Source organism: Cygnus atratus, chromosome 12 (genome assembly GCF_013377495.2).
Source record: "Cygnus atratus isolate AKBS03 ecotype Queensland, Australia chromosome 12, CAtr_DNAZoo_HiC_assembly, whole genome shotgun sequence".
NCBI classification, from domain to species: Eukaryota; Metazoa; Chordata; class Aves; order Anseriformes; family Anatidae; genus Cygnus; species Cygnus atratus.
The window spans coordinates 6,510,032-6,525,662 of NC_066373.1; the positions used below are offsets into that span (position 1 = coordinate 6,510,032).

General features: G+C 35.7%; 1 protein-coding gene across 3 annotated transcripts in view; it reads right to left on the reverse strand.

Moving 5' to 3' along the window:
• WWOX (WW domain containing oxidoreductase) overlaps window positions 1-15,631 on the reverse strand; it is a 510,213-nt gene that overhangs the window by 369,795 nt on the left and 124,787 nt on the right. For all 3 annotated transcript variants that reach the window (XM_035543238.2, XM_035543240.2, XM_035543239.2), the window contains exon 8: window positions 13,210-13,474. In XM_035543238.2, the coding sequence (XP_035399131.2) occupies window positions 13,210-13,474 (265 nt within the window). The remainder of the gene's footprint in view (window positions 1-13,209; window positions 13,475-15,631) is intronic.

The window sequence follows — 15,631 nt, forward strand, 5'->3', positions numbered from 1 at the left end:
GCAGTTGGCTTCACTTTTTACAAACTCTGTAATGAGATCTACAAACCTTGTAAACTGGCAGAGTAAACCTAACAATGGAAAAAGCTGTGTGTTCAGCTTTGCAAACCTTGAGTATGCTTGCAGAGTTTTTGATTTTCCAAGACAAGCAACAGTCTGCATTGCATTCTGAGAAGCATAATTGGCATTAGCTGAAGGCCATTTAAAATGCCACATTAGCGTCTACTGAATTAGCATACAGGTAATGCATTAATGATAAATTTCACCTACCCACCAAAAGCAAGGTGTGTTGGATGTTTGATAAAATTATATTTTATATGAAAATATTTCCTTTACAGCAATAAAGCCAACATGAGACCAAAAATACTATATCACCAGTGGAACTGTCAGCTTTGTTGATATTTTCTACTATAATTCCTTTAAAAGTTAGAAATTCACATACATTTCTCATCAAAGGAATGAAGAGTCTAATCCATTCTTTTTTCTTACAAATATAAAATCACTACCTTCAGTGGAAGAGCAGACTGAGAAACTCACTTTATACATACTACATCACAAAATTCATCTGTGTGTAGATCTAAAATCATGCAATTCAGGGTAATACCTTACTTCTTGGCAGAACGAGCTAACTCATTTTCAGTTTACTCTTGACAAAAATCAAAAATAAAGTTTTTCTGGGAAACACATTTATTTACTGTCATGAAGTATACAGAAAATAATCACAAGCTTTACATTGACACTGTCAGATTACTAGCAGAATCTTAACACAACATGTGCCCAGATCCAAAGAGGAAACACTGAAGGATTTCTCAGGTGCCTAATCACTCCATGACCATGCCTGCCCACTTACATGCACTGATATTTTGGGCCTTTGCCTAGGGGCACTGTAATGGAGAAATTCCTTTCCAACACACACTGCTCTGCAGCAGCGAGCAGTCTCTTCAGCACTAGGGCAAGGAGCACCAAGATGCCCCATATCCCTTGCAGATCTTGTCTCTCCTCCTTTAATTGTTAGATCATCAGAACTATATCACATGGGATGCACTATTCAACATGAGTAGACAATCAGATTCTAAATGACACTGTTACAAAGTCATTATCATAAAAAACTGCCAAGACAGTTGTTTTATTTGAAGTGCTAAATTAGTTTTCTTGTACTGGTAGTATTCATCATAATGCAAGTTTGACATTTCAGGACAACATTTTAATTGTCATGCTGTTCGGTGTAAAGAAACAGTACTTCTAATTTTCTAGCAAAATGAAAAAAAATAAATTCATTAATAGGTTACAGTCACAGACAAGTTAACTCTAAGAAAAAAAATACCTACATTCAAGAGCATTGAATTCAAGTGAAAACTCTAATTCTAACATTTCCAAGTGTTGTTATGCTTCAGTTTGTAAACCCAAGATGTTATTCAATGTTGTGTTTTTTTGTTTGTTTGTTTTTCCATAATGGAAGTTAGAGTATTCAATCACAAATTAGTAATAAATAAATAAATAAGTGCCAGTTCAGTAGAGGGATTTTCAAATCTGTTCCTTTATATAAAAGTAATCAACACATGAGTAAATACTTTCATGACCAGCTAAGCATCTCACCAACCATGTGTCAGAAAAGACAAGCAATGGTGGGATCCAACATGAATAACGCTCATAGTAAGGTTCAACTTCCATGCCTGCTTCAATTTCTTTTGAATTAAGAAAAATACACATCTCAAATGCATTGAAGTACCACCCACAGAAGTAGCACATTTATTAAAACTCTGATTTTAGACATGACAGCTCTTAAATCAGTACTCCTATAAGAGATAGGTCCACAGCACTGTCAGATCAGTCCTGCATATTCAGGGCAGGTAGATCTTGTTTTCCAAGATAAACAATTATTTCTATATCTCAAAAATTACTTTACTTTTATATAAGATGCATCATCCAACATTGCTATATTTATCTCATTTCAATGTGATGCTTTTGCAATTAATAAAATCCTCAAATACCTTCTATAGATTTTTTTGACATGCATAGAAGATTGTGCTATATCCATAGTGATATTTAGTAATTGCAAAAACATGTTGTCACTAAAATAATGGATGGAATTTGACTACGATATTTATATTTACTGTCATCCTCCTTGCTAAAAAGGATTGACGCTAGTATTGTAACAATTAGAAACAGCAAAATAAAGAGAACAGAAAATCAAATGACTGAAATATTTGAAGTGTCAAAGGAAACACGAACAGCTAAATAGATTCAGAAATTCTCTGATTAAAAATCTTCAAATTATAGCTAAATTAATAAGTACTGAATCATTTGCTGTGCATACCTACACTCAACTAAGCAGAACAAATTCAGTATTATGTTCACTTTTTTTTGTAAACACATACATGCTTACCTACAAAGAAGGTGCAGGAAGAGAAAAAAATTAGAACTACAATAGAAGTTCAAGGTTTGAACAGGTCTAACCATCTTTTTCAATAAACCTCAGAGAGTGATATATATGAAGTGAAAGACACTGAACTACAAAATATTAGTGAATAACCAGTGGGAAAACTAGACACACTTCCTAAGACAGTCTAAGTCCATATGGGAATCTAGCCAATGCTCCAAACTGGCCAAAGACCATCCTGCTCTTTGAGTCTTGCTTTTAGAAACAAGAAAATTACTACGCTCCTACTCATGACAAATAAAAAAGCCACACACTTCCCCTCATGTCATCAGGGAAAAAAAAAAAAAAAGATACATACACATACATATATATAGTAAACAGCGGAAGAAAGAACTGACAGCAACAAGAAACACAACTAGTGGGGAACACTACACCACAGGATACCTCCCAAAAGCCTAGAGAAACACATTTTTTATACAGACTAACATATATTTGTACATTTCCTTGCAAGGAAGTTTTTAGAAATGTTAATTCAGTTATGCAGTTATCATGTCCAGAGAATGCCAACATGATGATGAATGACAAGTCACACACAGAAAACAAACAGATGAATCACTTTTTCAGGAAAACAGACTCTTATTGTGCTCACCTATTCAGGAATACTAAATATATTAACAACCCATGTATATATTTCATTTATATAGATAGATACATACACACATACGCACATATATAGATGTAAAAATAGTGAGAATACTAAAAAAACATTATGTAGTACACTACATTTGATATACTGTGTTATTTTTGGACCTTGCAAATATACTTTTTTAATGACTTTGCTCTAAAAGACAGGACTTTCTAGCTCATATTACTTGGACACTTACTGTTTACTCTTCCATCTTTTTTCTAAAGTCAGAAGAGATTTCCCTGAGAAATTCAAATAAATAAGATATCCAGCTGCACAAACACTATACATTCTGTTAGATTACTTTGGCTTCCTAAGGAATATTTGACTTTCTCTGAATGTAAATGATTAAAGAGAATTCATCATATGAAACTGATTGGTGAACTGTTTAAAGTGGTATGGCACCTCTTCAAAGATGATAGAGAAATGAAAAGACCATGTTATGGTAAAGCATCTCAGATATCCAAGGAGTTCTAGAGAAAAGTTAATGTAACTAAGCACTGCATCTCCCAATTAAGAAATATTATTTAAATGATAGCTCTGTAAAATAGGATCTACACTGCATTTTTTAAAACAATTTTGTATTTCACCTATTCTAAATACAGCCAATAAAAGCTTGGGGTTTCCTGAACATCTGTTCATTCATAAATTACAACTTCAAAAAATGTAAGGAAAGTTAAACCATGTTCTAGAATTCACAAGGTTTATATTGCTCTGAGAGTTATGCTTTCAAAATGAGACAGGCTAACAATGTTCAGTTATGTAACTTCATGATTTTTTCCATTTACCATTTCAAGTCTGAGCAATGGATTCTAATGTTTAGTGATCAAAGAGACAATAACTAAACTTTGTCCAAAAAATTTGATTTTGCTGAACTGAAGATGTATGGATGGATCAGCAACTTTTTTTCTAAAGGGCTACCTAGAAGCTTTAGTATCAGCGGGAATATACGTGTATAGAGAATACAAGTAAGAAAGCCACTAAGAGGAAATAAAAGATGCATTATTGCCTAGTTGCCTGAGGAGTCAAGACATAGACAAGAAGGCCCCAGTTCAAAGTTTAACAATACAGGAGTTTGAATGTGATTTGTCCTCATTTTAGCAATAAATTGAAGACTTATATTGGCGTGAAAAAAAAAAAAAATACTAGCCCAAAATGATCCAGTTCTAAACTCAATATGAAACCTGATTTAAGAGGAGAAAACTGAGCAAATGAAAAACACACTAATGAAGCAGAATTACTTTTTAAAACCATCAGCTCAAACTCCGTCACCTCTCCATTACTAAGGGTTTCTCATGACTTCTACAATTTGGTAGATAGCAACAGTTTTAACTGGAACCCAAATTTATCATTTTACATCTCAACCCACAAGATTTGTTTTTCACATTGCATGTTGTTCATAGCACTGTAATTTCAATACGTGAAAATAATTGTTTAAATTTCAGTATCTTGTGTATTTGTCTGTGCTTAATTTATTTGCTAGCAGTACAGCCTCGTAGCTATAAGACTGTCCAAAGTTAAAAATCGTATTAATTTAGAAGAGTTTTGAAAGTCCACTTCTTAATAAAAAGTGATTACCAAGTCATTGCTAGCTACAAGTTCAAGTTTTATTGCTGAGAATATTTGAAACTATAATCTTTTTAGAATATAAGCAACAGATCATTTGATCATTATAAACACACTGCACTGCATTGACTCTGCTTTTGATTACAGATATCTCATTCATAAAAATGTTATCTCTATTGCTCTCCTGTTATTAAAGAAAATGAATAATCCTGTGATTTATGTGCTAGCTGGTAACTAAGGAGGTCTGGATCCTACTGTGTTATTTACAACAAACTGTCTAAGTGACCTTGCTCAGGCACACAAATGAGAAACCCTGGGATAAGAAGAGGGCTTAAGTCACTTTGTCTGCAGCAACTGTGCAGAGTAGGAACAGAGGGCCTGGGGTGCCCGAGGGGCTCTGCGACCAACCAAAGGCAAATGGAAGACTTGGGGGCACATTCCCACTTGGTTTTCAGCAACACGAGGTAATTTCAGCTGGCAACTGTCACTGATAGCCAGGCTAAGAAGTCAAAGATGAAGCTCTTTCAAGGCAAATATACAGAATTATTTCTACTAAAAACCCCTTTTGATTACTGAACCTTATAAAAAATATTAATATAATGCATACTAGCAAAATCTGAAGGCTGTTTTAAGAATGGGCCAAGGAAGACCAGTTGCAACATCGCTCTCTATAGGTACCTTAAAGGAGGCTGTAGAAAGGTGGGGGTTGGTCTGTTCTCCCATGTGCCTGGTGACAGGAGGAGGGGGAATGGGCTAAAGTTGCGCCAGGGGAGGTTTAGGTTGAATATTAGGAAAAACTTCTTTACTGAAAGGGTTGTTAGGCATTGGAATGGGCTGCCCAGGGAAGTGGTTGAGTCACCATCCCTGGAGGTCTTTAAAAGACGTTTAGATGTAGTCCTTAGTGATATGGTTTAGTGAAGGACTTGTTAGTGTTAGCTCAGAGGTTGGACTAGGTGATCTTGGAGGTCTCTTCCAACCTAGACGATTCTGTGATAAGGATTACTGCCTTACGTCAGAGATGCATTAAAAAGACCTCGTCCTGTACATATCATAAAACTGTTTCAGGCCGTAGCTGCCTTTTTCCAAAGTTAAGAGCCATGTGCATGCATTAGCACCAAATTAATGCATGAAAGCAGTAGAAACAATTGTATGAGTTTTATGAAGAGATCTTCCTGATATTTAAGATCACTTGCCTGTTTATACAGGAATAAAAACACAAAAATAGAATTTGACAGAGCACTGAAAATACAGACTCAGAAAAGGAGAGCCCTCTTCTTTTAAAAACTTAAAATTTTCAACTGACTTCCACATCTCTGTAATTCTTGATGATGAAAAACAGAATACCTGTACAGCAATACGCAAAATAAACAAAACAAAAAGCCCTCTGAATGTTAAGCATTTTGAAAACACTGAATTTCACTACCTAAGCACATAAAAACTCCTTTACAAGGATGAGATATATTCGTAACAGCTAGTATAGTATGATATATAAAGGTAAAGAGAGGGAAAAAAAGGCTAAATATCCTGTTTCTATCAGACTGCAACATCTTTCCTGTCACCCAAGCACCTCAACGCTCAAACAGAACTAAAATTTGCTTCCTTATGGTTTCTCAGATATACTCAGAGCAGATCAGTGCTGCCTAACAGCTCAGAAACAGCATGGCACTTCAGCTGCAGTGTGTTCTACAAGTGATGGTGAGTAAAAGAGAAGGAATAACAAAATAACAGGAACTTGAAATCTTCTTTGGTAGGCTACAAAATAACACAGAAAACATACATGAAAGTCTGGGATTTTCAGACAAGAAAGAAATAATGGGCAAATCATACCAGAGTGGGAAAATAAAAAAGATTAAAATCTTTTGTTAAGCACTCAATATTTTGTTTATAACACAGCTTGCACCCACAAATCTGACACACACACACACACAAACACACATTATTCAATAAGGACATTTGATTCTAGATGGTGTAACAATCTGAATCAATAAATGAAAATAACTGAATGCAAGACTGACTTTCTACAAATTTCAGTAAAAGATACTCTGTTCTATGCTTCTGACTACCTGTGAGGCCGATCTTTTCCAGATTTCAAGATGGAGATGGTATGGGAGCAGACTGGGACTGGATGTGAGGTTGCACAGAAGATTAGCATTTGTGGGCAACTCAAATCTGTATGCAGACATTCCACAAGGTGTATATATAGCTTTCTAATCCAAGAAGGCCTTTTCAGCCTGACAATGTTTTTTAATTTCAAATTCTAATTTAATTACTTGTAATATAAAACGTTAGAGACCGAATGTGTGCTTGCCTTGCAGCCCACATACTTGGCAGGACATTCTGAAACTCTGCAAGGATCTAGGGAGAGAGGAAGAAATTCCTTACTTCCTCCACAAAACTATGGGACATAACAGAACTGCTCCACAAAGAGCTATGAGGGTGTGCAGGACACAGCAAATTCCACAGCCATTGCTCCCCCCCAAGCATTGCTCTGCACAGAGACCCTGAGCTGTTCTGTTTGGCATGTGGATAGGTTTTCATAATGACTTTCCATTCCTGTGGTGAGAGTTATGGGGAACTGATTTAATTTACCCTCAAATTTCATGCTACGCTTATTTTAGCAGGAAGTTAAAATACATATCAGTTAAATGCAGGTTTGATAATCAGCAAGCTTATATGACATTTTATTACTAGGTAGGATGCAAATTCTAAGTGCATGGAAGAATTTTTGCACCGTCCTTCCAAAATGATTAACAATGACTTTGGGGGTATTACTTTACCATCCTATTACAATCAATCAAAATATTCTTCCACATATGCCTTCTTTCCTTTTACCCAATTCAGTCAATTTTATATGATGACAATGTTCTGCAAAGAAGCGTATGCTGTCAGGGTTCAGCAAAATAACTGTCCCTCCATGTTACAAGAGACACACTCCACAAATCTGCATGTTAAAAAAGAGAGCTGTTGCTTAGCATCGCTTTAAAATTTACACTCCAGACATTAATATATAAAACAGGAGAATTGCTTATGTGATTTATAAACTCTCCAAAAGAAATAACACACTCCACAACAAATGCTAGTATTCTGTAGATAGTTAATCCCCTTTCACTCTCACTTCCTCTTTCACTTTCTACTCAAGCTTCAATTTGAGAAAAGAAACTGCCATTTTGATCAAATATAAACTGGGAGGCTCTTTTCAAAAAGAATTGCCTGTTGCTTTTCAAGAAACCCCAATGCATTTTCAATAATGTCCTACAGAGAAATTGTAGGCCAAAATCCAGTCTGAAACACACATATACCCACCCTGCCCGTGACTGCTCTCAAAGCAGCTCATGCACAGCTGCGGGCAGAATTTGGCCTGAACTGTGAATTCAGCAAAGGAAGCCAAGATCAATTCAACGCAGCCCACACAGATCTTTGGACAGCAGAAACGTTTACTTAGAGAGGGAACACTATCCCCCACTCTAAGGGTTATTCCAGCTTCTTTAGGGAAGAACGGAGGAGAAAGAGATGAGATGATGAGATTGTAAGGTCTCTTTTGAGCTTCCATCAAAACCAAACAGATGTGACCATTAGGAAGAAGCAAGTCACTCCTTTAGGTGCAGATTCATTTCTTGCCAGAACTGAATTTCTAAGTAGATGTTAGGTGTGAGTGCAAATCATCACAGAAAATTTAAACGTAGGCACTTTCAATGTATAGCAAAAGAAAAACCACTGAAGCAGCTGTAGGCACAGGGGTTTCCCTCTTGCCTGCATGAGCACTGAAGTACATGCCAACTGCCTAAAACACTCCTGCGATAATATCAGAACAACAAAAATTCATTGTTTTACATGAACTAAGACATTCAGAAGGACTTTGGAACCCTTACAAATATTCCTTATAATTCTCAATAGCAAATATTTTAAATACAAAATCCAATTCTGAAAAGCTACTATCTTTGGGGAAAGAGATGGAAATCAAAGTGTAGCTCAAGTATCAGCCTCTTCAACATGAAAAAATTAAGAGCAGAATGGTCTTACTGTGGCTAACTGGAGGTTTAAGGGTGACAGGTTGAGCTCTTCTAGTTGTAATTTATATCTCAGCAACAGAACAAATGTTTTATTCCCAACCATTAAAAGGGGGTAACACATCTGCTAAAACTCTAGTACAATGGCTGGCTTTGCACTGCAACAGGAAATGTAACCCAATATTCTCATAACTTCTACAAACCCTAGGCATTTCTTAATGTAAAAGGATTTGAAAATTTAGTTCACTGAAACATCTGTTAAGCTCTTGCTACTCCAACACATGATATTCTTTCTGCTCTGTTACCTGCCAACAAAAATATTTGGTTCTATGTAAGACTATCACAAGTGTGCGATAATAGCATTCTGCTTCTAATTTTATATGCCATTGTACACTCACAAAATCATCTGGGGATGACACTAGATAACATTCAGCTTAAGCTTGAAATTTACAAAAAATGTATTTAATTTTAATCTTCTGTGTAACTAGTAAAAAATGAAATGGGTTCTGAATGACTAGCATTAATACACAACAACAAAAAAAAAAGTTAAAACTCGCTTTCAGCCAACTTTCTAGAAGAGAAAAGAGAAAGGGGGATAAGGGGAAAGAGAGATGGGGAGGGCGGGGGTAGGAAAAAAACACTAGAAAACAAAACCCTGAAGTCTTAAATCAAACCAACTAAGCATCTGCATGGCCTATGCATATCTTCCTTTCAGAGTTTCTCTTCCGATCTGTTATTTACAGTGGCCACTTGTTTCAATTTACATTTAATTATATTGTAAGATTTTTCGAATTTAATGTGTGATTATATAGAGGTAAGTAAAAGAGGACATTAGTAGAGCTGCAGTTATTATTGCTTTCTACGAAAAGTACTTGTTCTCTAGTTCTGTCTAACAAATCCGTGTGTATTTTAGATCTTGAAAGAGGTGGGGGGAAAAAAGGAATAGTCTTTCAGTTTCCAGTGCTCTACTTAATATAAGTACTTCCTGTACACCTATAACCATCAATAATATAAATATTGTATTATGTTTCAAAAGCTGTCCAGACAGCTCTTTGTGATTCAACAGAAGAGTTCATTATAGCCAGCACAAACGTGCTACCATTTTTGTGCTGTAAGCACTCATAAACAGGTTTAGAAATGTTGCACTTCTTTCAGTAAGGTACGAGCCACTTACAGAAACAACTAAAATTATATATCTAAAAGCCTCACACTTGAAAGACAGACCAACCATATCTAAGCATGTTCATTCATTCTAGGAAACATAGGTTATAAAGAAGGGTGATCTGCAACACTATTCCTTAAGCAGAACCTTTAAGTTGCATGACTTTGTGAAGCGTCCTAATTACAGAAATTGCGTCACTGTAGTCACAGCAAATAACAGCAAACAGAAAAATAAGAAGTGTGATATTAGAACACTGCTTCTCAGTGCCTAAGGGAATCAGCTAAAACTGAACAGCTACCGGCAGTGTTTCCTAAGCTAAGTTCTGTCATGCTGAGTATCCCAAGAGCCACGTGCCAGAGGCTGCATGACCTCTCCCAAAAATAGAGATTCACAGTATGCAATAACATGCGTTTCTGAAGAAAATATTACATCCTCATTAACCAATGTGGAGCTGTTCAACATTCAAGAACTGAACAACTATAAAATAAAAAGTTTTCAGATACACACTGTGTATTTGTTCATTCTTGGAAATAAAATAATTACTGAACTGCTATGACAGATAATTTTATAAGGGCCATAAAGAATGATGACAACTAAGTCAGAAGCATGAAGACTAATTCTCTCAGTAGTAACCTGGAGCCAGAACAGAACACAAGAATTCCGTTTTTCTGAATAAACTAGTAGGGAAACAAACATATTTTCTAATTTACTCCTGCATGTAGCTTCAACATTTCCAAAATGGCTGTAACTATGAGTGTTATTCTGACCTATCCACCGCTCTCAAGAAATGTTTTTAGTCCATCTTGGTGAAATACAACTTAAAGATTTTTTTTTTTAATGAATAGCATTTACTACAACAAAATGAAAAGCCCCAGTTAGAATCAGGTGCAGCTGCAGTCAATACATGAATGTGTGTTTGTATAGACATTTGCATGTATGTATATGTGCGAACGTATCTGTACAAAGCCCAGGAACCCTTACAGTTCAAAATGCAGCAAAGAGTTCAGACTCAAAGGCTCCAGAGGAGTTAGGCTCTCCCCGTGCCACAGTTCTGGTACAGCCGTACCTGCATGGCACCTTGCCTGAACTGATAAACCTTACCTCTTTCCTCAGAGACTTGACATGGATCTCTCAGTTCCAGGTACGAACCCAGCTCAGTTGCAAACATTTTAAATGTTACACAATGCAGCATGATGCAGCAATGCAGACATCCTTGCAAACCACAGGAACAGGCAACTTCATAACCTTGGGACTGCAGCTTTAAGCTCTAAGGTAAGCACCCAGTATTCTGACCAAAAAACCTCATCTAAGCTCTGGGGTGAGTTGCCACAGGAATACCGAGAGGAAGCCCACAGAAAGATCCACAGCAAAATTTACTCCAGGTTAGTGATGAGGTTCAAGGGAACATAAAAATTAATATCACAATGAGTTACGAGACTGACTCTTATCCTCATCCATATCCACCATCATAACACTCAAATAACCTCAGTGAATTACATACAAACACAGAAGGACTTACTGAAGCAATTAGGCTCAGACTAGGGTGCACTGTTGTTCAGTGTTGGTATCTTTTGTACTGTATTTTGTATTCTCTTTTACATACCACCCATAAAAAGATACTATCAAAAAATCTATCAGTCGCTTTACAGACTTCAAAATGAACTTGAGTGTTTCACTTTTTTCCTTAGAGGATGAGTTTATCTGAGCAACAAACACAAAAGGCTCCTCTGTGAAAATACGTCAGAGCACATAAAACTAACAATTCATAAAAGTTCCACAGACTGGATCCTTTTCACTGGACGTTGATAACATTCATTTATCCATTCTCAGGAGAACTTCAAGAATTTGTTGTATAAACTATCCCCAACACAGCAGAGACATGGTTTTAAAAGTTCTGGTCAAGAAACATGCTGTTGAAAGACATTATTACTTGTCCCAAGCTGCCAGAAGGCTCACTCACCAATCTCATGGACATAAATAGGTTTTGCATATGTACAGGCTGCAAACTGCAGGCAGAGGTTAGAGGTGTGAGGACTATTCTGACTGCTTCATTGTCAGCATACCACGCTAGAAAGGCTGTTTATATTTTTGCTCTGTGGACATTACTGAAAATTCTGTATTGTTCAAGAAGCTGTTCATTTTTGGACATGTAACAAAAGTTTTAAACACTCTAAGATGTGTTTTCCACTTACATTAACCCAGTAAAAATTAAGATGAATTTCATTATCTCACTATGAACTGGATTTCAATGTACAAGCAATCCTTTTTTTTTGTAGCTATATATAAAAGTTCCACCGGTGATTTGCTCAGCTTCTAGAGGTTATGCTGTAGATTAAGCTACAATTGCTTCCCCGCTCTTTTTCAAATAAAAGCCATTAATTTGGTCTCTATCACCAGCTCAGGAGACAGTAATTTACGTTACACAACAACTACTCATGTCAGTCATGAAGTCCTTTGTAAAAGGGGCCTCATTTGGGCCTGAACAAATTCCTGTGTTCTGCAGGGGTGTTATTTTTTCCATTTCCCTGACTCCTAGGTCCAAATATTCAAGGGAGACTTCCTCCGCTTGTTCTTGTTTTAGTAATATCATTCTTTGTCAGAAAAAGAAAACGGGTGAGAAACAGTCAATAAGGTTAAAAGGAACCCAGTTCTCAATGAAGCGAAAGTCATCTTCTGCTCAGAAAATGACTTCGGACTCCTTAAAAGTGATCTGTGTCAGAGGTTCAAGAGATAAGAGTAACTGCCTCCAAACACTAGAGATGCTGAAATTTCTTATATAATGAAGCTTATTAATGTTGTCTGTGAAAGAACAGCATAGCCTTTCATTGCATCTTCATCCCAATCCAAAGTACAATGTGAAGACAAGGGAAAACTCCCACTGTCTTCAGTGCTTTATAAGAATCAAGAAAATCACTGTTGTTTTTATTTTTAAATATGAATGAAAGTGCTTTTACCACTGAAAGCACTTTCCCTCAGCCATTAATAATGCCTGTAGTATCTTTTCTAACTAGGCCATCTGTTTACATAAAAAATGCAGTCAAGCATATTCCACTTAAAAACCAAAGAATTTTTTTGATGTTTTACATGTACTTAGCACAGAAATAATTCTAAACTATCCCACACCTAAAATATACAACTACCTTAATCACAGCAAGTGAAAGTCACATACTCAAACATGGCAGTCATGCAATCCATCTAACATGGTGACTTTACTGCAGATTGACAAATTTAATCTAAAATGGGTGAAGTATCTTTTTCTAGAGCACTCACTATCTTGACATCATGTTTCTCATTAGAACCAGGGTTGTAGTTATGAAAGGCAAAAGGTCAAAGCAAATACATACATCTGGATTTTTTACTCCCCTGATTTGAAAACTGAAGATGTGTAAAATACTGTAAGTCATTCACTTACCATGGATTTGGTGAAAGGTCGAGCCAAGGTAAACAGCAAGGTATACACCCACCAACTACGATGAATGGAGGAGTACATCATATTTCCAGGATGGACTGAATTACACGTCACCCCATGGGGAGAAAGGCGTCGGTTCAGCTCATTGGAGAATAGTATATTGCAAAGCTTGGAACGATTGTAGGCCAACATAGCCCAATACTCCTTCTTAGATGGAGAAAGCAGGCTGAAATCGAGTTTTCCAGAGGAGTCTTTAATTTCTGTAAATCTGAAAAACAGGACATATTCCTTAGATACCCCACAGTTAATTTCACTCTCATTAAGAACAACATAAAATGTAGACAGACAGCCGAGTAGAACTTGGCTAGAATCAAAATAAAACAACAGCTTATTTAGCAGTTCCAAGTATCTACTAGAAATTGTTTGAAGCCCAAGGAATAGTCACATATAATATAGCAGTAAAATTATTGAATAATTATCATACGTAAATAATAAGTAAAAACAAGTCCAAAAAATGTTTTAATGATTTAAAGGCATTGTACACAACTTATGAATTACATTATTTTAAATCCTGAAAAATATTTTGCCATAGGTACACAAAAGCACAAATAACTTGCAGAAAATAATGCAGGATAAAATAGCACTGTCTTAGAAACAGAGAAACAGCATCCTTTTATTTCCCCTTCTTCCCTTCCCCTGATTATTTCATCCAGTGTTCATATACTGCACACTTCCATTTTAGTGTTCAAGTAACTATGGATGAGTCTCACTGCCTCTTAGACTCTTTTTTAGATTAAAAATTGATGAATATAAAGAGGTTATAACCTTGGTAACTTGCCATCAATAGTCTTATATGTTTAAAAGATAAACGTAAACAAAGCCAAAATGAGTTCTGGCAGAGTATAATGTTTTTAAGTATACCCATGGCATGGCTGAACACAAATCAAAGTAACTAGTTGATGTTTTTTAATTGGGTCTGACAGAGTCATTAAACACCAGCTGTTTGTTTCTTTCCTTTTTTTTTTTTTTTTTTTTAATAACAAAGTAGTGAATGTTCTAAAGACATTTAGATGAAGAAAAGGAATTTTTCATATAGAACTTTTTCCAATTCATACAATTTTGATTTATCAATTTACTGGTATATCTTAATATTAGAAAAAAAAATCCTACATTTAGTTACAGACCTTTGTTCCACTCAGAAGAGCTACTAAAAATAAAATGGATTTAGCAAGCTCTTTTTAATACTGAGTTTTCAGAATCAGCTAGGGAGAACAGGGATAAACATAATTATAGTACACACTAGAAAAATGTTTTAAAATATCTTTACTAATTTTGCATCTCATGGCCAAAAATGAAGAGATCAGCTGGAATTTCTATATCTATTTTGTGAGCAGAATTATAATGCACTTAGAGAAAAGCAACTACAGTATTTGAACTGAAGAGGAATCCAGGATGTCCTGTATCTTGAAGAATTGGTCCTTCAATTTCAACAACAAAATTTCTCATTCATAATTTTCAGTTAAATAACATACATTTCTGAAATTAACAGGACTATTCTGGGAGGAATTTCCTATATTCATTCCTCAAGTAACCACTTAGGATACCAGAAATAATCTATAAATAAGATACTTTGTGTATCCTGTACAATGGAAACACACTGGCATAATTTCAGTCCTGTCCTGCAAGGGTACTTATGTGAGTCAATCTTACTTATGTCGGCAATCTGATTGAATTCAGTAGGATAAGAGCTGTACAATCAAATTAACTACACAGAAATAAAAACAGAAGGAAAGTCAACCTACTTATTATTCAGATTTTAATATGATGTTCTTAAAGTACCCAAAAGCTTAATTTAAATAGATTTCATTTGTGCTGAATCCAGGTAAGCAACCAAAAAAGAACGAAGAACCAGAGAGGCAAATAAATATTTTGCCTTGGAGCAGTTTAGTATAATATTTTCTGCAAACATGGGACTTTATTTTTCGCCTAACAGGGGGTCTTGACTCCAGCAAAAAGATCCAGCCAAGGTTTATGGACGTAATTAGATACCAACACTTCTGTTTTACAACATAGTTTAAGGCTCAGAGTTCTCAAGTAGGTCAGAAAGTACTACTACCCAATAATACCTAATGTCTAAACTAACTGCTTGCACCAGCTTTTGGCCATTAAACAGACTGGTGGCAAAACCAAAGTAATTTAAAATGGCCATTTTAAATGTTAAGATATGACATGAATTGCACCCCTCAAAAAGCGGGAAATCAAGTAGTTGTGTTTATTATTTATTCTCAAACATAGACTGTTACTTATTTTTTGATGGACTTCTATAAACCTTTGCTGATTTTACTGAGATAGCAATGAGAACTTTAGAAAAATGTTTTTGAAAACAGATAAAGATGTCTAGAGTTGTGAGCTCCGGTTACACGTA